The sequence below is a fragment of the Ovis aries genome, chromosome 15 (assembly GCF_016772045.2).
Source record: "Ovis aries strain OAR_USU_Benz2616 breed Rambouillet chromosome 15, ARS-UI_Ramb_v3.0, whole genome shotgun sequence".
Classification (NCBI taxonomy): domain Eukaryota; kingdom Metazoa; phylum Chordata; class Mammalia; order Artiodactyla; family Bovidae; genus Ovis; species Ovis aries.
In genome coordinates this window covers 76,338,599-76,361,987 of record NC_056068.1, presented here as the reverse complement: position 1 = coordinate 76,361,987, position 23,389 = coordinate 76,338,599, and the positions used below count along the sequence as shown (strand labels likewise).

At 43.2% G+C, this 23,389-nt stretch overlaps 1 protein-coding gene across 2 annotated transcripts; it reads left to right on the top strand.

Annotated features, from left to right (window-relative positions):
- Positions 1-5,896: 5,896 nt before the first annotated feature.
- MTCH2 (mitochondrial carrier 2) lies at positions 5,897-23,150 on the top strand. 2 transcript variants are annotated; one of them, XM_027979771.3, is made up of 13 exons: positions 5,897-6,003; positions 8,808-8,892; positions 9,047-9,153; positions 12,887-12,913; positions 13,108-13,170; positions 14,683-14,740; positions 14,990-15,041; positions 15,396-15,455; positions 16,639-16,732; positions 17,483-17,530; positions 18,165-18,232; positions 19,786-19,861; positions 21,658-23,150. In XM_027979771.3, the coding sequence occupies exons 1-13, from the start codon at positions 5,917-5,919 to the stop codon at positions 21,742-21,744; spliced, it is 912 nt and encodes a 303-aa protein (XP_027835572.1). In that variant the 5' UTR covers positions 5,897-5,916; the 3' UTR covers positions 21,745-23,150. The 2 variants fall into 2 exon arrangements, with proteins under 2 accessions (XP_027835572.1, XP_060256120.1); XM_060400137.1 differs by having other exon boundaries at positions 19,786-23,150.
- The last annotated feature ends 239 nt before the right edge of the window (positions 23,151-23,389 follow it).

Genomic DNA, 23,389 nt, shown 5'->3' with positions numbered 1-23,389 from the left:
CTTTATAGAACAGGCAAGCCTGGCTCTAAAAATAGCCATGTTGGTAATCGCTAAAGTAAGCCCAACTAGCAGGTAGGCTGCAGGAATATTTTTTCTCTCTTTGCCATGAGAAGAATTTAAGTGCCACTCACTCTGCTATATGGGCTTCTGTCTTTCTGAGCTGCGAGTATGGGCTCTGGTTCTAGCAAGTTGATTTAACTCTCTTCTTGCTGGCTTTTCTGTGTCCTGTATTAAAATTTTCGTTGTTGGACTTCCCTGGTGATCTGGTGGCTGAGACTCACACTCCCGATGCAGGGGGCCCAGGTTCAACCCCTAGTCGAGGAACTAGGTCCCACATGCCACAGCTGAGACCTGGTGCAGCCAAATAAACATTTAAAAAATATATTTTTTTGTATTTATCTGCCAGTCTCAAGAGCTTTCATTTGCCCTCACTGAGATTTTCTGAGAGTATACTGCTCATTTGGAAGAAACAAAAGGGCGATGAAAGAGTTAAAATGTTGGAGAAGAACCTAATCAGGAAAAACAGAGAGAGCGCATATAAAGGCACCAAAGGAACAGTGATCCCAATGGGAAATAACCACTGACTCCCCGTATGTTAAGAAGAAATCACCGACTCGATGGGCATGGGTTTGGGTGGACTCCGGGATGGACAGGGAGGCCTGGCATGCTGCGGTTCATGGGGTCGCAAAGAGTCAGACACGACTGAGCGACTGAACTGAGCTAAGGAAGAAATCGTACACAAATGGACTTATATGGGAACGGAAACAGAGTCGCTGACACAGAGAAGAGACCTGTGGTTGCTGGGGGTGAGGGAGAGTAAGGAAGCGTTGCACTGGGACTCAGGGAACAACAGATGCAAGACATGAATTTAGGATGGATAAGCAAGATCCTATTGTGTAGCGCGGGGAACTTCATTCAATATCCTATAATAAACCATAATGGAAAATAATATGAAAAAAGTTATAGGAACTGAAAAAAGAATAATAAGAGGCTACTTTGCTTAGCTCTATGTGATTGAATTTGAAAACACGGATGAGATAATTTTCTAGACAATACAAATTATCAAAAGAGATGGAGAATTAGAACAAAGTACTTTAAAAGAAATAAGAAATGTTGTCAGAAAGCAACCCCCGCCCCCCCCAAAAAAAGAGCACCAAGTCCGGATAGTTTCATAGGGTTACTCTACCAAAACTTTAAGAATCGTTACTTTAAATGTTGTAGAGGATTAAAGAAGAATGTGCACTGTGTGTGTGCTTAGTCCTCCAGTCGTGTCCAGCTCTTTTTCGACCCTATGGACTGTAGCCCACCAGGCTCTTCTCTCCGTGGGGATTCTCCAGGCAAGAATACCGGAGTGGGTTGCCATGCCCTTCTCCAGGGGATCATCCCAACCCAGGGATCGAACCCAGGTCCACCTGAACTGCAGGCAGATTCTTTACTGACGCAGCCACAAGGGAAGCCCTAAAAAAGAACACCTTCTTTTTTCTTAAAGAGAAAAAAAAGCTATATTGTATAACAATGATGCCAAATGACAAGACCAGCACACACAAAGAAAATTACAGACCAACCACACTTGTGAGTATCAACTGTATCCAATTCTAAAATCCCAAGTAAAATAATCAAATTGAATCTAAGAGAATTTAAAAGGATAACACACCTTAGACTAGGCCAGGATTTCTCAACAGCTGCACTATTGCTGTGTCCAGATATTGCCAAATATCCCCCAGGGAACAAAATCACTCCTTGTTGAGAATCACTGGTCCCCGCCAACCGCTGGGTCAGCAGGTGGCAGGTGACCCACTTCTGCCCAGTGATTTATGAGCAGTCTATCAGGGGAGGAATCTGGGAAAAGTTTTCTTTCTCCAAAAAGAGAGGCATTGAGAAAGAACCCCCCTCCCTTGTCTTTCTCTGACTGTGTTAGTGCTGGAGAGAGAGCAAGACCAGCTTTGGGGAGAGGCTCCTCTTTGAAGGGGGAGGAGCAGGGCTGGAAAGCCAGCCTGCAGGTGAGGGTGGTCTTGGGAAAGAAGCAGGATGGCATCTCTGCTGTCCTGTCCACCCCTCTCATGAGCCCAGGACTAGTCTTCTGCCAAAGTCCTATAGACTCAGAGATCTTCACCTGCATGGGATACTGGAACTCCTCAGCCTCCTGATTTTGTCAGATGGGGGAGCTCAAGCTTGGCAAGGGGCATGAATCCAAGGTCATAAAGCAAATGTTATTAAGTTCAGCACTTCTGGGTTTCTGACTTCTAGCCAAGCGGGCTTCCGATTTACTATCTGTTCCCCATAGAAAAGCCAACAGAGAGAATTCCCTGGTGATCTGGTGAGAAGGAAACTGACACACTCTCTGTCTAGTAAATTCCAGAGGTTTCCACTGGAATAATTGTTCCAGTGAATACTTCCTGAATACCTATTTGCCTGGCACTGAGAACGGGGCAGTGAACAAAAGAGACAAAATCCCTGCCCTCCTAGAACAGCTCATATTTTAGTGTTTTGTGGGAAGGGACAAGTTTTAAAATTAATTATATAATTGTTTAGAAGGTGATAAAGGCTAGAGAGAAAAATAAAGAAGAGAGGGGGAATAGGGAAGTACCAGGTAGCTTTTGAAGTTTATCACAGTGAGCCAGTGAAGGAGGGTTTATTCACCCCAACTTCAGCACAAAGTGTTTAAATGACTCACCCAAGATTGTCAACTAGCTAAGTGGAAGAATCAGATTTGGAAAACGGGAAAAAAGGTACAGGAGTTCTGATCTCTCAAACTGCCTTCCACCCCGGAAGTCTTTTATCCAGCAAATCCCTAAATCTTTCTCTGGGTTTCATTATTATTACAGATCTTTCAGGAGCTTTTGACATGACTCACTTCCTTTCTTTTCTAAACCATTGACTTCAGTGACTCTTTCCTGTTCTAGTTCTGTTCCTTTCCCAATGATCTCTGCCTCTTTTCACTTTTTCCTCTCACCACCTGAATACAGGTCACCAGATATGGTCACCATATTGAACTGTATTGGGAACACCATTTATTTACTTATTTTATTTATTTATTTATCCTACTTTTTGGATGCACCCTCCAACATGTGGGATCTTAGTTCCCCGACCAGGGATTGAACCTTGCACCCCTTGCATTGGAAGTGTAGGGTCTTTAACCACTGAACCCCTGGGCAAGTCCAACACCACTCGTTTAAATCTTAGTCCTTGAGAATGGCACTCTTTGGAGTCATGCAGCACACAGCTTGAGGAGCTGTATACGGCACCCCTACACTTTTGCACTTCACTTATTTATGCCACTGACTTTAGTTCCTTCTCTACAGGTTCTTCCCAAAATTTCATGGCGGGGGGGGGGGGTTCTACCCTACACCATTGGGGAACATGGTGCAGCCGCCGGCAACACCCCCACTCAGCCACACGCTCTTGCAAGATTCTCTGTACCTCCGAGTGCCCACAGACATCATCAAGGCAAACATGCATTCTTGGCACCACTGATGCACATATCCATGAATGAAGACTCCACTCGATGCGGGCAGAGGCAAAGTAGGGGTAGGGGACTAAGAAGTACAAACTTTTATGTATAAAATAAGTAAACTATAAGGCTATATTGTACAACACAGAATATAGCCAATATTTCATAATATTGGGCTGGCCAGCCCAATAACTATTCAGACAAATAAAGTATGAAAGTGAAAAGTCAAAGCTGCTCAGTCATGCCCAACTCTTTTCGACCCCATGGACTGTAGCCTGCCAGGCTCCTCTGTCTATGGAATTCTCCAGGCAAGAACACTGGAGTGGGTTGCCATTCACTTCTCCAGGGGATCTTCCCAAGCCAGGGATCAAACCGATGTCTCCCACATTGCAGGCAGATTTTCTACCAGCTGAGCTACCAGGGAAACCAGAAAGTACAACCTTTAAAAGTTGTGAATCACTCTGTTGTACACTTGGAACATATAATATTGTACTATATTTCAAAAAAATCAGAAAAAAAAAAGTCCTCTTGCTAAATGGTCTCTATGGTTAGACATCAAACATCCTCTGGTTAGACAGTGTTGTTAAACATCAATCGTTTTGATGTTGAAACAGTTTCTGGATTTAATTAGAATCAACTTGTGTGTTATAACTCAAAAAGTTACAATTTGATACTATATTTTCATGTGCCAAGTTGTGTAGGCATATCATTTCATTCAGTTCTCACAGCAGCGGAATGAAGTAGGTAGAACTATACTCATTTTTCTAAGGTTCAAAGACATCATGTGATCAGCCTAAGGTCACACAGTTAATAATTGGTAGAGGTGAAATTTGGACCATAGATTTCCAAGTCCATTCTCCCTCCCACTCTGTAAACTGCCTCCCTAGCACCATGCTGAGTACAGAACAATATTAATTAAAACTAACATTTGGATTTCAATAGTTTTTAAAAATCTTATCCTATGCACAATTTCATTTAAGGCTCCATAACAATCCTGAAAGGCAGGTAGTAGTTTTAGATTTAGATACAAAAATTAAAAATAGAAGAAGATAAAATGATTTTCAAATCATTCTGAAACAAAGGCAAACCAGGACTGAAACAAAAGTCTCTTCCTTCTCTGCGCCAGGTTCTAAGTGTTGTTTGATTTAGAAAGTATGAGCTGGGACTGAAAGGTCAAGGATAATGCTTTTTTTTCTTTTTGCCCCTGATAACCTGTGGCCTGGTAGTCACTTTAGTAACTGTTCGCTTATGCAATAAGTATTTATTGAGCATCTCATATGTATCCTGCTCTGACTAGACAAGGATCAAAAACTGTCCGGGCTCCTGAACTCACTGGAGGTCTATATTCTGGTGAAGGAGATTAAAAGATAAATTCCAGTTAATTATAAGTATTACAAGATGCTGCAGTAGGAATAAAGGGGGCGGAGGGGACGGGTAAATTTAAATAGAGGTCAGAGAAGGTGTTTCCGAGGAGCAGTTAACCTTGAATGAATGAGTGCATGAATAACCCCCTGATGGGTACATTATTCAGACTCATCTAGGTTTTGCTGGTCATTAGATTGTTTATTTATAGTTGGACTATAAAGAAAGCTGAGCTCTGAAGAACTGATGCTTTTGAACTGTGGTGTTGGAGAAGACTCTTGAGAGTCCCTTGGACGGCAAGCAAGGAGATCCAACCAGTCCATCCTAAAGGAAATCAGTCCTGAATATTCATTGGAAGGATTGATGCGGAAACTGAAACTCCAATAGTTTGGCCACCTGATGCGAAGAACTGACTCATTGGAAAAAACCCTGATGCTGGTTCCGATTGAAGGCAGGAGGAGAAGGGGACGACAGAGGATGAGATGGTTGGATGGCATCACCGACGCGACGGACAGGAGTTTGAGTAAACTCCGGAGTTGGTGATGGACAGGGAGGCCTGGCGTGCTGCAGTCCACGGGGTCGCAAAGAGTTGGACACGACTGAGCGACTGAACTGAACTGAGATTATGATTCTGACGCTGAATATCCTTTGCACCTTACACTGCTGATCCCAAAAGCTCAAGTGCAGAGGCAAGAACATCGAGGAATCCTGTTACAATTCCTTTTACTCCTCTGACCTTGCCCTGGCTGACAGGGTCAGGCCCCATTGCCACGCCCATTCTTCCCCACCCGGAAGCTCTCTGCCTGCGCAAGCGCAGGAGAAATGGCCCGTTCCTAGAGGAGGGCTGGGGAATCCCAGCACGAGACGCGTGCGCCCGGGCCCGTAAGCCCCGCCCCGACGTCTGCGCCGGCTCGCGAGCGCCTGCCGTTTCTGAGGGCGGGGCGGTGGGCGGGGACTGAGCGGGGAGGCGCGCTCCGGAGCGTGCGTGCGCGCGCGCGCGCGCGCCGCGGGCGGGCCAGTGAAGCCGGCGGCCCTGGCACGTGACCCGGGACCGGCTCGGTCGCTTGGTGGCTCGGTCTGTCTGTCCGTCCGCGGGTGCCATCATGGCGGACGCGGCCAGTCAGGTGCTCCTGGGCTCCGGTCTCACCATCCTGTCCCAGCCGCTCATGTACGTGAAGGTGCTCATCCAGGTATGAGTCGTCGCCATTCCCTCCCCCGTTCGGCACCCTGTTCGGTGGCCGCTGCCCAGGGCGCCCGAGGACCGGCTCCAGCCTTCCGGGCCTTCAGTCTCCTGGGATGCTGCTGCTCCGTCTTTGCTGCTCGCCCCTTCCTTCCTCGCAGGGACGACTCCCGTCGTCCGCGGAGCTCCCACTGCCCGTGGGCCTTCCCGAGGTCTCACCTTCCAGCCGAGCCGTGAGGCCCGCTCCTTTCCCGGTAGCCCAACTGCCGCCCTGCCTCGCCCTGCTCTGCCCGGTGGCTCCCCTGAACTTTGTTTTCTCTTCCACGAGGTCGATCCTGGCCGGGCGCCGCCAAGGACTTCCCAACCTTTCCCCTCTCCGCTCCTCTGAAATGAGCGTTCTTCTCTTGTCCCCGGCCCCAAACGCAAGATGTGAAATCTGTTAAAGACAAATTTGAGATTTAAGGGGAGCTCACGTTTTATTAGCTTTTGTTTCCTCTCTTTCTTCTTCTTCTTCTTTTTTTTTTTGGCTGCTGTTATTGCTGCTTTTCTGCTCCGAGATTTTAGCACCAGATACCCAGAGAAACACAGGGAGCTCATTCAGAAGTGATAATCAAGTGGTTGCTGAGTCAAATTTCAGAAGGACGCACTGAGCGCTCTCCAACAGCAGCCCATGTGGCTCATGACAGTGAAAATCCCACCTGTCAGAGCTGGACATCAGCTCAGCCCAAAGTTTTGTTAGAGAGTTTTAAGTATACGTATTAGTTTCTAATCTTCTGTGAAATAATTCTTAAGGGGTATTTTCTATTCACAGGCAGATATGCCAGGTTTTGGAGAAAGCAATGGCACCCCACTCCAGTACTCTTACCTGGAAAATCCCATGGATGGAGGAGCCTGGAAGGCTGCAGTCCATGGAGTCGCTGAGGGTTGGATATGACTAAGCGACTTCACTTTCCCTTTTCACTTTCATGCATTGGAGAAGGAAATGGCAACCCACTCCAGTGTTCTTGCCTGGAGAATCCCAGGGACGGGGGAGCCTGGTGGGCTGCCATCTGTGGGGTTGCACAGAGTCGGACACGACTGAAGTGACTTAGCAGCATGCCAGGTTTTAACTGACGACAGTGTTTTCAATTGCCTTTCTAGATTTCCCTGGACAGGTCTTTAATTTTTGAAACTTTTGTTGAGTGTTGAGGTCATTACATCATGCATGGTACTAAGGCTTGCATGGTACCAAGGATAGAAGCCCTGTCCCCGCCATCCACCTTTCTGTCAAAAGTAGGCATGACACTAGGGAAGGCCCCATTTCTTACTTTTGAGTTTATGATACTCATTCATACAACATGTTGCTGAGTTGACCCATGTGAATTCAGAACCTATAAATAAAAGACTATTGTAAAATGAGTTATTTAAATTAAGAACAGTGGGGGGACTTCCCTGGTGGTCCAGTGGCTAAGTCTTGGAGACCCAGGGGGATCCTTGATCAGGGAGCTAGATCCTGCATGCCACAACAAAGATTGCTACTGCTAAGACCTGGCGGCTGCTGCTGCTGCTAAGTCGCTTAAGTCGTGCCCAACTCTGTGCGACCCCAGAGACCGCAGCCCACCAGGCTCCTCCGTCCATGGGATTTTCCAGGCAAGAGTACTGGAGTGGGTTGCCATTGCCTTCTCCAAGACCTGGCACAGCCAAGTAAATAAATATTTTTAAAATTAAGAACAAAGGGAATTCTCTGGAGGTCCATGCTTTCACTGCCAAGGGCCAATGTTCAGCCCCTGATCAGGGAACTAAGGTCCCCACAAGCTGCATAACGTGGCCAAAAAATACAAAAAGAACAAATCTTTGAAATGTACTCTGACATCTAAAACAGAATTGGCACATTTTTAGCTAGATAATAGCCGAGATGAAAGCATTTTGCCATAAATCTGGTATAAGCCCATTACCCAGTCGTTATCCAGGAGGCAAGATTTTCTAGTGACAGTCGGAACTGTTGCCTCAGAAACTCCTTAATCCTGATTACACAACATCCTTGTGTTGCCAAGTGTCTCAAGGGTTTTGGTGAAATTCCCAAATACTCAGTTTTAAAAATAGTTGCACTGTGAGCTTTTCCGGAGTTCTTCAGTTGAATAGGTTGAGAATCACAGCAATAGAGAGTCAAGACCATGTCCAACAGCATTCATTCACTCAAGGATCTCTTTGACACTAAAGACTCTGAATATATTGTAGAGATAACATGATGAAATTAACTCTAAAATGGCCTTCATTAGATTTTTCATGACTGTCTGCTCCTTTAATACAGACTTAACTTATAATTGTTTCCCAAATGAATTATCAAGCTGTATCTGCGTTTGCCGGTGAGTGGTTTGTCTTTCTAGCCAAATATGAAGTTGACACTGGCTTAGTCATCTCACTTTGTCCAAATATTAAAAAAAAAAAAAAAGCTAGATTTTCTTTAGAAAACACTTTTGAGCATCCTCAGTGAACTGTAGCTTTCTTAACACAAAAATTCCCTTATTCTCTTTTCAGTTTAATACTAGTCTATCTCAGCTACATGTTTGTTTGTTTTTTGTAGAATGTGAACCGAAAGAAAACTTGGAGTTTATTGAAACCAGTCTTAATCAAGTGCCAAAATTTAAAACAAAACAAGACCAAAAAAAAAAAAAGGACAGGGGTGATAACTTCATTACTGTCTTGGAAAACATACACTGCATTTTAACTTGTGTTAAAAATTATAACCCTAAATTTGTTCTTTATTCAAGACCTTGCAACCCAAGCATTCCTGGGAATGTTGCCTAGTATTGATACATCTTCTTATTTTCAAAGGTGGGATATGAGCCTCTTGCGCCAACAGTGGGACGAAATATTTTTGGGCGGCAAGTCTGTCAACTTCCTGGTCTCTTTTGTTATGGTGAGTGTCTTTTGGTTTATTTAGAATTGGATGGCGTTGGCAAGTGTGGTAGCAGGAGTCACTGAAAAAAAATATATAGAAAGCATGTTTTCTTGAAATTTCTGTGTGACCATTTCTTTCAGCTAGAATGTAAATCTCTGATTTGTGTTCTTAGCTCAGCACATTGCGAGCATTGATGGGAAGCGTGGATTGTTCACAGGCTTAACGCCAAGACTGTGTTCAGGCGTCCTTGGAACTGTGGTCCATGGTAAAGTTTTACAGGTAAGAAAATACCTGTACAGATAAGAAAATCCATCTTCCCATAGATTTAAATTAGCTTTTAACAACAGTTTGTCCTACTGATTAAGAGCAATTGCAAAGATATATTTATATCCATGGCTTTTCTTCCTCTTGAAAAACATGTACTTGAAATACTCATTGTTAATTCTTTCCTGGGAAGCAAGGAGAATTTGTCTAAAATGAAATAATTAATTTTGATCTACACAAGCTTCCTCTGGACCAGGTGTTCTGAGCAGAAATTAAGTGCACTTATTTGAGCTCCTGAATAGCTTACTTGGGGCTTCCTTCATTAGTAAAGAATATGCCTGCAATGGGGGAGATGGGATAGGAGCCTCAGGTTCAGTCCCTCGGTTGGGAAGAGCCTCTGGAGAAGGAAATGGCAACCCACTCCAGTATTCTTGCCTGGAAAACCCCACTGACAGAGAAGCCTGGTGGGCTGCAGTCCATGGAGTTGTAGTCGAACTTGACTTAAAGACTAAGCATTCATGCATGACTCATCTTATTTCTTCAACAGACGAAGGAAGCTGGTTAAAACATACATTTCTGGTCTTATTTTCCTCTTATTCCTAGTGTCACTTCTAGTAAAACATTTTCTGTGGCACACTTTTTTTTTTTTAAACTCAACAAGATGAACGTTAAAGTCGGGATAGTGTTTATTTACGGGAAGAGGCAGGGAGACCAGGCATGGGATGCTAGGGTAGTGGAAATGATTTTCCCTGACCTGGATCACGGCCGTGTGGATATTTGCCATTTAATTCCTTGTTCCACTGTGCATTTGTCTTTTGTACACTCTTTGTTTTGGTGTTATACTGCGTAAATTTGCATGTTTGCTTTTTAAGAAAACCTCACCCAAGTGTGTGCATTGACTATAAGGGCAATGGTTACTTTTGAGAAGAGGGAAGGAAATGAAGGGTGGAACTTTAGCTGTATCTGTGGCAGTTTATTTTACAAAGGCAAGAAATTTTAAGCAGAAAGGTCAAAATGTTAACATCTGTTTAAGCTTAGTAGGCGATACATAGGTAATGAATCGTTTCCTTAACTATTCTGTGTTTGAGTTGTTTCGTAAAGTGTTTTTAAAAACATCGCAGTTAATCTCTTTCGTGGTTATCCTTCTGCTTTGCTGTGTTCTTTTAACTTTAGTACTTAGACTGTACTTGTCTCTCAGTGGCGCCAGATACACTGTGGGTCAGCAGAATTGCCTCTTGGTATGTTTGTGGAGGTGTTACACATAAAAATTCTGTACCATTTAGAACAGTTCGTGGGAAGGTTGTTCAGTATGACTAGGGTTGAGAATATAAAATTAATGGATTTTCTTGTTCATTATTCCATCTCCCACTGGCACCAAAGATACATTACCTTTTGTGCTCTAGTTCTTAAAAGTGTAGCAGTATTTGCTAACCGAATCTATGTAGTATTTTCAACCTATATATCAAATGTGTTAAATTCCAAATGTTTGCAAACCATTTATTTCAGGCAGTACTCGGTACAGTCCTCCATGCACTTTTTAAAGTAGCTTTAATAGTGCCCCAGTTCTACTGGATAAAAATATGTTATCATTTGATGAGCAAATCATGATTTTGTTGAACAGTTTCAGGATCTGATTAGCTTAGATTTTAAATTCTCTTCAGACTTTGTTGAGTTGATTTGGAGAGGTTTTCCAGTCAGTTCTTCTTGTGGAAGCTGTTTTGTTATTCATTATACTTACTCTTGTCATCATGCCTGTGGACTGATGAGCCACTATTTTGGGTGGCCCTTGGGTCAGGGTCACCCAAAACAGTATTCCAGTATTCTGGCCTGGAGAATTCCATGCACTGCATAGTCCATGGGGTCGCAAAGAGTTGGACACAGCTGAGTGTCTTTGACGTGGGTCAGAGTGATGGAGTGTTAATGGACTGATACTTTTGGGCGTGGATTACTACTCTCTTTTCCAGCCACACCGTTATCTGACGCAGTGAAAGTGTTGCTGTTACCCAAGTGAGGTTTAGATATTTTTTTCAATCTGTGCTGCAGACACCGTGTGGAATCTTAGTTCTCCAACCAGGAAAAACGCGTGCCTCTTGCACTGGAAGCCAGAGCCTTCGCCACTGGATCTCCAGGGAAGTTTTCATGTGGGAAACCGGTTGCCATCTAGTTCAAGGAGGTTAATGTGTAGGCTTAGAGCAAGAGTGACATTACTCTTGTAATTACTCTTGAATTACTCAAGTTCCTTTATATAAAGGAAAAATAAGACAGACTTGAGGTAGGCAGGTATCTGGAATATGTGTTCACACGTAGCCAAGTGAAATAGAACAGGGTCTTGGTACTACACTTAGAATCAAAAGCAGTTGACACAGTCAAGAAGAAAGCCCAATTCAGGATTGACGAGAATGTTTTAGACTGTGTTAGAGTTCTGTATATCTGAACAAGAATTAAACTGAAATCTGTTCAGGATAATGTAGAAGAAACGGTTGAAAATTTTATTAACAGTGAAAAGCAAAGTCTAGAAATGAGTGAGAGTTTTTAAAGATGCCTGAAACTGTTAGAATTAATTTCTGGCCAAAGATCTGGAATTTGGCCCCAAACCATCATTTCATTTTGTGATGTTTGTCCTCTTCCCTCTCATTTTCTTTTTAAGAATTGCAGTTCTTTTTGCAAAAGACAAGTGTCTATTTTTTAAACCTCGTTATGTCTAGGAAGTCAGTTGTGTGGTTCTTGATATTTCGCCTAGCCCATCTTCTGTTTCTGAAATATCCCACAAGTAATATTTCCTCTTCCAGTGCAGCCTAAGCTCTGGCAGTTTCATGTATCTTTGCCAGAATTAAGAAAGCATCTTCTCTCTTGTTTGGCTCAGAAACAGTCAAATTCAAAAGGAAAAGTGAGGCAGGTTTAGCTATTCTGACTTAGTACCAGTTCTCTGTTCTTTGTACAGGGAAGGAGAGCGTCTTGCCCTAATTTGGCATTGGGCCTGAGTTTTTCCGTGAAAAAGCCCTGAGGCTTTTTCTGTAGCCGTAGTGCTCTGAGTGTGTGCTGTGTCGTTTCACTTGTGTCTGATTCTTTGCCTGTCAGACACCTCTGTCCCTGGGATTCTCCAGGTCAGAATACTTGGAGTGGTTTCCATGCCCTCCTCCCGTGGATCTTCTGACTCAGGGATCAAACCTGCGTCTCCTGAATTGATGGGCGGGTTCTTTACTACTAGCACCACTTGGGAAGCACTGTTTTTACGAGTCTATCTTGTTAGTGTGTGTTTAGTAAATCATGCTCTTGGAGTTTTGTTTTGTTTTCCTTTTTCTTCTTTTTAAATACTTATGTGATTCATTTGGCTGCGCCTAGTCTTAATTGCGGCACGTGAGATCTTTTAGTTGCAGCCTGCGAGCTCTTAGTTGGAGCGGGAGGAGCTAGTTCCCTGATCAGGACCTGGGCCCTGTGCTGGGAGCGTGGAGTCTTAACCACTGGACTACCTGGGAAGCCCCTCCTTTTTCTTCTTTTAGATATGAGTTTTTGTGAGTTACCCGATCAGTATGGTAAACTTAGCAGCAGGATCATCTGAAAGACACTTGTTAATGTTAATATTTCCGAGTGTTAATTAGAAAGAGAAGTGAATGGGAAATTTACAGCCCCACCCCCCCCAAAATCAATCGTTTTAATTTCTGCCGATGAATAGGGTTTTCCTTTTATGTCCTGTCTCAGTGACACTACGATAGACCTAATCATTCTTTTCTTTTCTCTTCCTTTGTAGCATTACCAGGAGTGTGACAAGGCTGAGGTATGTTGAAGCCAGTGTGTATGCTTGAGCCCGTTTTCCCCGAAAGCCACTGCTGTTTGTTGTCCTCTTTAGGAAAAGGGACAAGCAGTCGGCTTTCCTTTTATCATGGAGAATGTTTTTATACAGGGTGGCCACCAGTGTGACCAGTTCTGTTGAAAACCATCACGATAGCGATCTTCCGTTTTGATTTCCAGGAGTCAGGATCTGGAAATGTACAGAAAGAAGTTTCATCTTCCTTTGACCGGGTTATCAAGGAGGTGAGATGGTTATGATCTCTCTGAATCAGAGCGGAGTGGCAGTTATGGAATCAGGATCATCGGGCCCGTATGTTCAGTGTTCCAAGGGAAATTAAACCTTCGATTCAATACGGGCTTTAGTGCATGCAGAACAGAAGGAGAAATGCATTGCTTGCTGTCTGGAATTGCTGCATTTCCAGGAAACATATTGTGCCCACTCATTTCATCTTTAATATTGAAGAGATTTCTATTGAAACTTCTTATAATAAAGTTGAAAATCTCTGGCCCAAAAGTGTTAACATATAGTAGCCAAGGCCCTGCATGTGATGGACATTATATATCTAGAAATGCTTTTACAACATCATTCTGACTTTGAAATGCCCTCATGATTCATTTCCCACCCCTGTCTTCTGCCGTTGGAGTTGGTTGCATGCCTAACTTAATAATACTCTTTTTTATTTCTTAGTCTTGACGTTATTTGATTGTCGATAGTAAGGTCATGATTTTCAGTAAAAGCTGCCCTCAAAAACATACTGTGGCTTTCTGGATGGCACAGTGGTAGAGAATCCGCCTGCCAGTGCAGGAGCCTCAAGAGATTTGGGTTCGATCCCTGGGTCGGAAAGATCCCCTGGAGAAGGAAATGGCAACCCACTCCAGTATTCTTGCCTAGGAAATCCCATGGACAGAGGAGCCTGCTGGGCTACAGTCCGTGGGGTCACAAAGAGTCGGACACAACTGAGTAGTGACTGAGCGAGGAGCACAGAGATACACGTATTAATATGTGTTTTGCATTTTCTTAACTGCATTGAGTTCATCCTGCGGCTCTTAGAACTACCCTTAGAATAGAGGTGAGGGATCTCTTAACTAAGTGCAGCCATGAGTGATAGACCTTCTGTATTTACGACCTACCTCCAAGTACTGCGATTGAATTTTCTCACTAACCTCTTTACAGAATCCTGGGTAAGAAAGATAAGCTGGGATAAATACAGGAGCTCCAGGATACTGCACAGTTGGTTACAGAGTTGTGGTCGAAAAACCAAACCAAAGTTGTTCTGCTGTCCTCAAGATGTTGGTGTTGATTAAACAGAGCCTGACATTTGCCTAATGTAGACATCAGAGTCTCTGAAATCACTCGCAATGAGAGAGCCGCTTAATAATCTAAACACAGTCCTCCGAGTTTTATTCCAGCCAGGTTACCACACCTCCTGCATTTCCAGCACAGACCGCCAGGGAAGTCCCTTTACCTGTTTCTTTGCTTTTGTTTTTCTTTGAGATGATAGTAGAAATCTGCTTTACAGGGTCGTTCTGAGACATGACATTGAAACCCCTGAGTGGGAGCTGGGCTAGAATGAGGTGGTGTCATACTGCAGCCTACTGGGGCTGCTCATCCTGACTCCAGGAAGGGCCTCCAGGAAGGGCAGGAGTGCTGTGCCGCCCGCTTTCTTACCCTTCAGTGCCCACCCGCGTGACTCTTGCAGGAATGTCAGTGTCGTTTTTTCAGATTTCACAAGTGTGTGTGTTGATTATTTCTAGACGACTCGGGAGATGATGGCCCGTTCTGCTGCTACCCTCATCACGCACCCCTTCCACGGTAGGTGTGCAGCGGGCAACTGAGATTCGGCTGTGTATCTCTCTATCATGACCTCTCCTGTCTATGTCCATAGGTGGACATGAGAGTTCACTAAAGTGCCTTGCCTGTGTGTTTTTGGTTTGCTTGTTTTGGTTTTTATCCAATTTATCCAGATACCAAAAGTGTTTGTAGGTGGGCAAACCTTTTTTTTTCAGGGCTATTAAAATTTATCTGGATGTAGGTTAAAAATCTTTCCTCTGTATTCTTTAGTGATCACTCTGAGATCTATGGTACAGTTCATTGGCAGAGAATCCAAGTACTGGTAAGTGTTTCTGTTTTCAAGTGTTACGGAGATCTGTTAATGCCAAATACTTTACATGTCTGTGATGCCTTAGAGCTTGCAAAGCAAATTCATATATCTTATATCATTTGACCTTCACACACCCCCACACACACACCCCCAAAGCTAGAATTCACCCTGACTCCATGTGACTACACCCTTAGGTAGCAGTATCTCCCCTTCTGTTTCTGAATTCATCTGTTTTTGCGGAATGAGGAGGGTAGAAAGCGGAGGAGGGTAGAAAGCGGAGGAGGGCTGGAGGTGTGACCTTGTCCAAAGTGGCAGTTGAACCTTGTAATCTGAAATGTACTTTACCTTTCCTCCTTCTAAACCCAGTGGACTTTGTGACTCCATAGCAACAATCTATCGGGAAGAGGGCATCCTAGGATTTTTTGCGTGAGTAAATTACTGATTTGTGGGTGTGATTTTTGTGTGAGTAGGAAGCTTTAATGAGAATGAGGACATGACTCCTTATTTCAGCCTCAGGGAAAATGTACTCTCTGGGTTTATTTCATGTTAAACTGTGTTTTGGCCCCTCTGACTTAAATGTTCTTGCAAGAGATCCCAAACTTTTGCTCTGCACATCTGAAATGGTTGAAAGGAGAGGGTTTTTTTAATTAATAAATTCATTCCAAGTTTCTACCCTCATAGTAAGTTCTCAGTTGCTATACAGTTGATGAAATGAGAAAAGTTCGTTTTGGAAAAATGGAAAGCCGTCTAATAGGCGTCTTTCTCCTCCTCAGAGTGTGTGTGTGCACCGTGTTCATTCCCTTGAATTTACTTGAGAGGAACTTAGGCTAAAGTAAATTACTACCTTAGTTCTGTTAATGACAAAAACTGCATTCTTAACTAAATGGTCCTTTTTAATTTTCAGTGTTTCTACATCGTTGATTTTTGTTTGAGTATCATAACTATTCTGGGAAATAGACAAGATAGCTATTATTATTCTCATTTTAGAGATTAAAAAAACAAAACTGATGCTCTGGGAAGTTGATTTGCTGATAAGTGGTAGAAGTGGCATTTAGTCCTTGGTCTTCAGTCTGAGAGGTAATCTTTGTCCCGTTGCTCCACACTGCCTCGCCTAGCTTACCTAGGCCCTGGAAATGTGTTTTCTGATGCCTCTCACCTGTGTCCATGTTTGGGCCATTTTCATTTTGTCATTTTTCTCATCTTTTGCATGGCCAAATTTGGATATCAAGTAGTCTAGCAGTAATCATATTTAAGTCTCTTCTCTGAAGTAGGCAAATTATTTACCTCCCTGATTATAGTTATTAATAGTAAAAGTTGAGCCATTGGCCATAGCTTAGAGGGATATAGCCTTTAAAATTCTCATTTTAAAAATGAGAATACAGGTCATTAGAGATTAGCTCCAAGAACAGTTGTATTAATTAGAATGAACTGGTTACGTTCTGGTATTCGGTTCCTTTCGGTTCTCTAGAATGTTTTAAAATCTCTATTTATTTTTTAATTGAAGGATAAATAAATTATTGTATGATTTATATAGATGAATATAAATGAGTGGATTATCTTTCAACTGATCAGACCTCTTGGTTCTTGTTTTTGTTGCTTCTTCACGCAGGGGTCTTATTCCTCGCCTCCTCGGCGACATCATTTCCTTGTGGCTCTGTAACTCGTTGGCCTACCTCGTCAATACCTATGCACTGGACAGTGGGGTAGGTTGGGCTCCTGATGAGATGTGCTGGCGCTGACTTCTCAGTCCCTGCCTGGCAGCTAGCTAAGATGGCAGTTGGTGATATGAGACTCACCATTATATAGCTAAATATTAATGGTCAGATTTTCAGAGGCTAGTGGAATGATCTACACTGCTTACCTCAGAGAGAGGCACCTGGAAAGGGTCTGGCAGGATGAGCCTAAGCTTCTGCAAGAAGATTGCTTCTTTATTGATACCTAATGTTAGAGGCCACCATGAAGCAGAACAATTCTGTCGTATATTCAGGGGTTTCGTCTAATTGGAAGTGCTAAGGGGACTCTTACGTTGCACTTGGTTACTGGAGTATAGAGCCTGATCTTCCCCACAGCATCTGGGACACAGCTGGGGGTATACAGAAGGAGTGACTTGGCCCTAAGAGTACCATCAACGTGGTTTCCGGGAGATGTGTTTCTAGGACATGGGAAAAGATTCCCAATCTCACTTCCTGGTGCTTTTGAAATCCTGAGGCCATTGTAATAGTTCCTAGAAGCCATCCTAGTCTTACATGAACTTGCCTGTTAATGTTGAGTCAAGGTGATCATTTTGACCACTTCTAGCCAGTCTTTTATGTTTTCATCCTGTAAATTAATTTTCAGGTTGTCAAAGAACTTGAATTCTGAAATAGACTCTTTTGATATGGGGAAGACAATTAGCTATTAATATCAGCTTAATTTTCTCACTCTTTCTAATAAAGGCTTTCTTCCTATTACAGGTTTCCACCATGAATGAAATGAAGAGTTATTCCCAAGCTGTCACAGGAGTAAGTTTTTAACCTCTTAACCTTTGAGGAGTAGTTTTGTTTTCTTTGAAATTTAGAATGTGTCGTTACTGTTCTTTGGTCAGAGGTATGAACAGCCCAGTGTCCCTGCATCACAGGAGCAGAAATAACAAACCCACATGGTTTGGCGCTGGTCAGCTTCCAGTGGGGTCAGCGGGCATTTCTCAACGCAGACCTGCCCCTCTTCCTTCTGTGTCCTGCCGAACGTATACTGAGCACTTCAGTCTCTTCACTCATGTGGAGCCTTCCAGTGGCTGACTTTTGAAGTGGCTTCCATTGTCTTTGGAAAGATGTTTATGTTTGCTTGTTTTCTTCAGGCTGTTTTGAAATGCTTATTGTACTTAGTTTTAAATGTTGAAGTTCAGTTGTATTTGAATGAGGCTCAGTCACAGAATAAGAGAAGTCTTCTGACCTTTGGTGAAAAGGTTGCCTGGTAAGAGGAGAAACATCTCTAGACTCCAAAATGTGTAATTTAGTCTTAACCTGGGATACAGAGAAAGCAAAAGCAGTGTTGGCGCATTGGACCGCTGCGGCGCTAGGACTAAGCGTGAGGAAGGAGAAACACAAGAGAGGCCGGGCGTGAGTTGATAACTGAGCTGTTTTTCCCTCTTGACAGTTTTTTGCCAGCATGTTGACCTATCCCTTTGTGCTTGTCTCTAATCTTATGGCTGTCAACAACTGTGGGTAAGTGCCTTGCGTTTCTTATCCTAGTAATTGGCTGCCTGTATGCCTGACAGGCAGAGCAGTCCTGGTAGAAATTTGGCAAGGATAAGTACAGGTGATGCTATGGATAGATTCCTAATTCTTTTCTGTCTGCCCCATACACCAGCAATGCCATCAATTTATATTATAAGCAGTCTCTTCATATCCTGTTTTGAACTAGAGAAGGGCACAAATAATATTTCTCAAGTACTTATAAATAGTTTGCACTTGCCAGTAGTCTGGGTTCTTTTCTGAAAATAGTGGAATAATGATCAGATTACTCTCACATCCTTTCCTTATATTAATCCTTATCCTCTCTTATGAACGTTATGAAAGGTATGTTAGGGATTGAATGACAGCCTGTACCTGTTTTTCATCAGGGCTTCATGGAAAAAGTGTTTTAAAGTAAGAAAAGTAGAAAATTTGGTTGAAAATGGAATGTTTCTTGACCTTTCATGTATTGACTGGGAAGGAGGGCCGGGGGTGGGGGTGGACACCATTGATTTCCACACGCCAGGTGACTACCAGGTTGGGCAGAAGCAGTTACCATATTCTGTCTGTTCTGTGATTTGCGGATCGGCTGCCACATTGTAGCCCAGAGCAGGCTTGAAGGATGAGATAAGTGTGTTCTTGTTACTTGCAGTTTTTTTTAGAGAAGTGGCTTCCCTGTGGCTCAGTCGATAGAGAGTCTGCCCACAATGCCGGAGACCTGGGTTTGATCCCTGGGTTGAGAAGATCCCCTAGAGAAGGAAATGGAACCCACTCCAGTATTCTTACCTGGAGAATTCCATGGACAGAGGAGCCTGGTGGACTGTAGTCCATGGGGTCACAAAGAGCCAGGCACAACTAAGTGCCTAACTTTCACTTTCAGAGAAGACAAGGGTAGGAGTTACACCTGAGTAAGAGCATGTAGTCACCGCAGTTTCACACCACTATCCATTGTCATGTTTGGAGTCTTTTGAACACCACATAGTTTTAAATTCCCTTTCTCAGCTCTTTAATCGTATAATTACTATGTTCTAGTAATTAGTAATTAGCTCTAATAATTAGAGCTTCCCTGGTGGCTCACATGGTAAAGCATCTGCCTACAATGGGGAGACCCGGGTTCAATCCCTGGGTTGGGAAGATCTCCTGGAGAAGGAAATGGCGACCCACTCCAATATTCTTGCCTGGAGAATCCCACGGACGGAGGAGCATGGTAGGCTACAGTCCATGAGGTTTCAAAGAGTCGGACACAACTGAGCGAGCTTCACAGAGAATTTCATTTGTCCACTAATTAAAGCCTAGATGTTTTAGAAAATGCATAACTAAAGTTTCTCTTTATGTGTTGATTCAAAACCTAAATGCAAGAAAGTGGTATCTGTTTTGGGTGCTCTGTCTTCCCCCTGTGCCAACAGAATTTGTCTCTACAGAACTGCTAAAATTGCTGCTCAGGGAACCTTCCAGGCAGAATATTTTGACCAAGATCTATTGAGCTCTTGAGAGAATGTTTTATAAATATTGACTTCGGTAACTAATCCCTTTTTCTATTTTAGGCTTGCTGGTGGATGCCCTCCCTACGCCCCAGTATATTCTTCTTGGATAGATTGCTGGTGCATGCTACAGAAAGAGGTACTTCTCTCTCATTCTCTCTCTTGCCCTCCCTCCCTCTCTCTGCCTCCCTCCCTCCCTCCTCCTCCCCTCCTCATATTTTCTGGAGTTTTTTTGCTTGTTTTCTTAAAAGTCTCTGGGATCCCAGGTTAATTCTTACAGGTTATCCTTTAGTTACCCCAGATAAATGCATCCTTCTCAGTGGCCCATATGTCCCTCTAGCGTAGCTGTAAAATATGCTGCTTAGAAAGAATCAGGAGGTGAAGAAGGAAGAATTCCTGGATATGACCTGGAACCCATTTGAGTGGTTGCATTCGAGTTACAAATAAGGTCTGGGCAGTCAGTTATTCTGGTTATTAAAATGATGCCCTGGATTTCAGATTACTTTTTCCAACCTCATCTTCTTGTAACTGGTCAGGATATATTCTGAAATTTATTTTCTAATATATTTAGAGAAGCTGAGAAGTAGTTGTTTGTTTACAACATTATTTGCCACCGTGCTGTCAGCGGAGCTGCTCTCTCGCTTCTGCAGTCACGTTAGTGGATGCGGTGCCCAGATTCCAGTGTGTTCTTTGCTTTTGCTACGGGGTAGGTCATCTCCAACCAAAAATTCTTGATCAGTCTAGGCAGAGCTTTAATAGGAACCAAAATAATGAGTGGCTGTGCCCTAAATTTAACATGGAATCACTTAGAGTGGCCATCAGTTGAAAGCTGTTTTTGAGTGGGAAGCACTTTGTAGAGGACTGTGAAGGAAAGTGTTTGAGGAAGCTCTTTGTTGCACGCTGTTAGAGCACTGTGACACCGATGAGAAAGGCCTTTTGTTCCCAGGGCTTAGGCTTCCCAGCCTGAACTCTGAATGTAGAGGCCTAAGCTGGGCGGCTTTTGCTCAGTGGACCCGACAAGCCCCTCTGTGAACCCAGGCCAGGACGCTTGGATGGTTGCCAGACAGCCCTAACATGAACATTCAACCCTCTGCTATAGAAAGAAACCAAATAGAAAATTATTAGGGTATCAGACACTTAACAGTTGAACCTTTACGTGCTTAAGACAACAGCAAATGTTAACTGATCATTCACTGTATACAAGGCATCATGCTAAGAGTTCTCCATGTTTCAGCTCATGCAACCCTCAAAATAACCTTGTGAGGAGAGAGACTATACTTTACCGTTCCGCCTCACATATGAAGAAGCTGGGACTTTGAACAGTTAAATGATGCCAATTGTGTAGCCCACGGCCACACATCTTGTATTTGGGAGAGCAGGATCTACGTGCAGGCTGTCTAACTTAGAGTCTGCTCAATTAAACTCACAACATGACTACTTTAATTATAAGATTTTATAAGTACTCCCTAGAGATCTGACCGTTCGTTCAAAACAAATAAAAGCTGACATGGGGACTTCCCCGGTGGTCCAGAGGTTGACTCCGCGCTTACACGGCACGGGGCACAAGTTCCAACCCTGATCAGGTGTGCAGCCGAAAAAAAAATACAAATAAGAGCTGGCACTTACTGCGTGTTAGGACTGTTCATGACCCTTGATATGAATTGACACACTTGATGGCCCAGCTAACTAGCAAACAGCAGAGCCAGAATCTGCCTAGGAAGATCTGTCTAAATAAGAAATCCTTGCCTTTATCCATGTGTCAAAATGGTAGGTAGTTCCACAGAGGCTCAGCTTGCGTCAGAGATGACACGTTGCTGGTCATTTCGTCATTTCATTTCCCAGAAATATGTCCAGTTGGATGTCTTTGCTGCTTTGGACTAGCTGACCTCATTTTCACGCTAGACTTTATTTGTATTTATTTTATTTTTCTTTCAGGGAAATATGAGCCGAGGAAATAGCTTGTTTTTCCGGAAGGTCCCCTTTGGGAAGACTTACTGTTGTGACCTGAGAATGTTAATTTGAAGATGTGGGGCAGGGACAGTGACATTTCTATAGTCCCAGACGCACAGAATTATGGGAGAGAATGTTGATTTCTATACAGTGTGGCGCGCTTTTTTAAATAATCATTTAATCTTGGGAAAATGGAGGTGTTTGGTGTCTGCCTTTTTTGTTCTTTTTCCCAGCACATGATTTACCACTGATCCTCCCCCTGAAATGGGACATTTTTACCCCAGGGTATTTTACTTAAGAAGTTGCATTTACCTAGAGGTACCGGCAAGTTGTCACGCAATTTGAGTCTCAATGTTTTGTAAAATGAAGAGCATACAGTCCCATGAAGAAAGAGAAATAATTCTGTAAAACTTAAGAAAATGAATAAGGCAAATGATACGGGAAGTTATAAATTACCTTTTCTTTGGTAGACCACAAAACTCAGCGGCATCCACTGGAACCTGCCTCCCAGCATATTATTCTTAGCACATTCAGTTAACCCTGTCTCATACCTCACAGAAAGGACAATACACGCCTAACCTACCCTAGAAAATCTGCACGCTGTTACTGCAAAGCAAGAAATTGTGTTGCCAACAACAAGAAAAAAGGACAGTTACAGAGAATTAGCAGGATTTGGAAAGGAAGTGTAATGTCTCCTTTTTGCCCCTCAAAGAAGTTCTTACTGTCATGTAAAGTGTGAAAAGCAAATACTGTAGCGTTACTTGCCAGTCCCTAAGTTACATCATCATACAGTTCTAATTGTATATAATCTTCTGTTCTTCAGTTTTTTATTTTGTTTGCATTTTTGTCATTGCAGAAGGTGAGTAGTTTTTCATTCCTCATGACACCCTTGGAAGGTGTACTTGTAATCTCACGTCTGATGGTGCAGACTTACATCCATAAGATTCTTAGACTATTGACCAGCTTGCATGTCATACCCTCAGTTAGGCATGTTAACATTCATAGTAGGGGGAAAAAATCATTTTAGAAGGAAATAAATTGTCACTCAAACACAAAGCTCTTATTTTACTCAGGCCTTTTCCAAGCAGGTTATAATGCTCTTAAGATGAGAAAGCATTTGGTTTTACTTATTTAAATAATCCACTGGGTTGTTGCCAAATGAGTAAACGCTTCATTTGCTGTTTCTCAGAAGAATTCGCTACTTCCCGTCAAAGCAGCAGCACCCACAGTGTTAGACTGAGCACGCAGGGTCTCCTCTCCACACCCCCACACCCCGAGTTTAAGAATGTAGCCTGAAGCTCGTGAGTAGCATAACTTACCTTGAAATGTCTTTGATGTCTCTTTGTCTCAAAAAGCAATGTAAATTTTATATTCTATTCAATATTATCTGCATTTGTTTTAATATAAAAATGTTTTGCATTACCTACTTTTTTTTCCCCCAAAAAAAATCTTCAAGTAAAGACGATCTAGGAAACTGCCATGTTTATGACCTGTGGCTTCTGTCTTCACACACGCCTGCCTAGTTCCGGGAGCTGGTCTGACTACGAGAACCAGTCTTCCACCAGGGGGCGCCAAGGCTCCGGTTTTGCCTTTGAAAGTTGGGCAAAGTTGTGGGAAAGTGTCACGGAGGCCTGGGATTAATCAGCACACTGGCTGATCCAGCTCACTGCATCCAAGCTATCCATCCGATAAGGGTGCTACATCTGTGCCTAGTTGT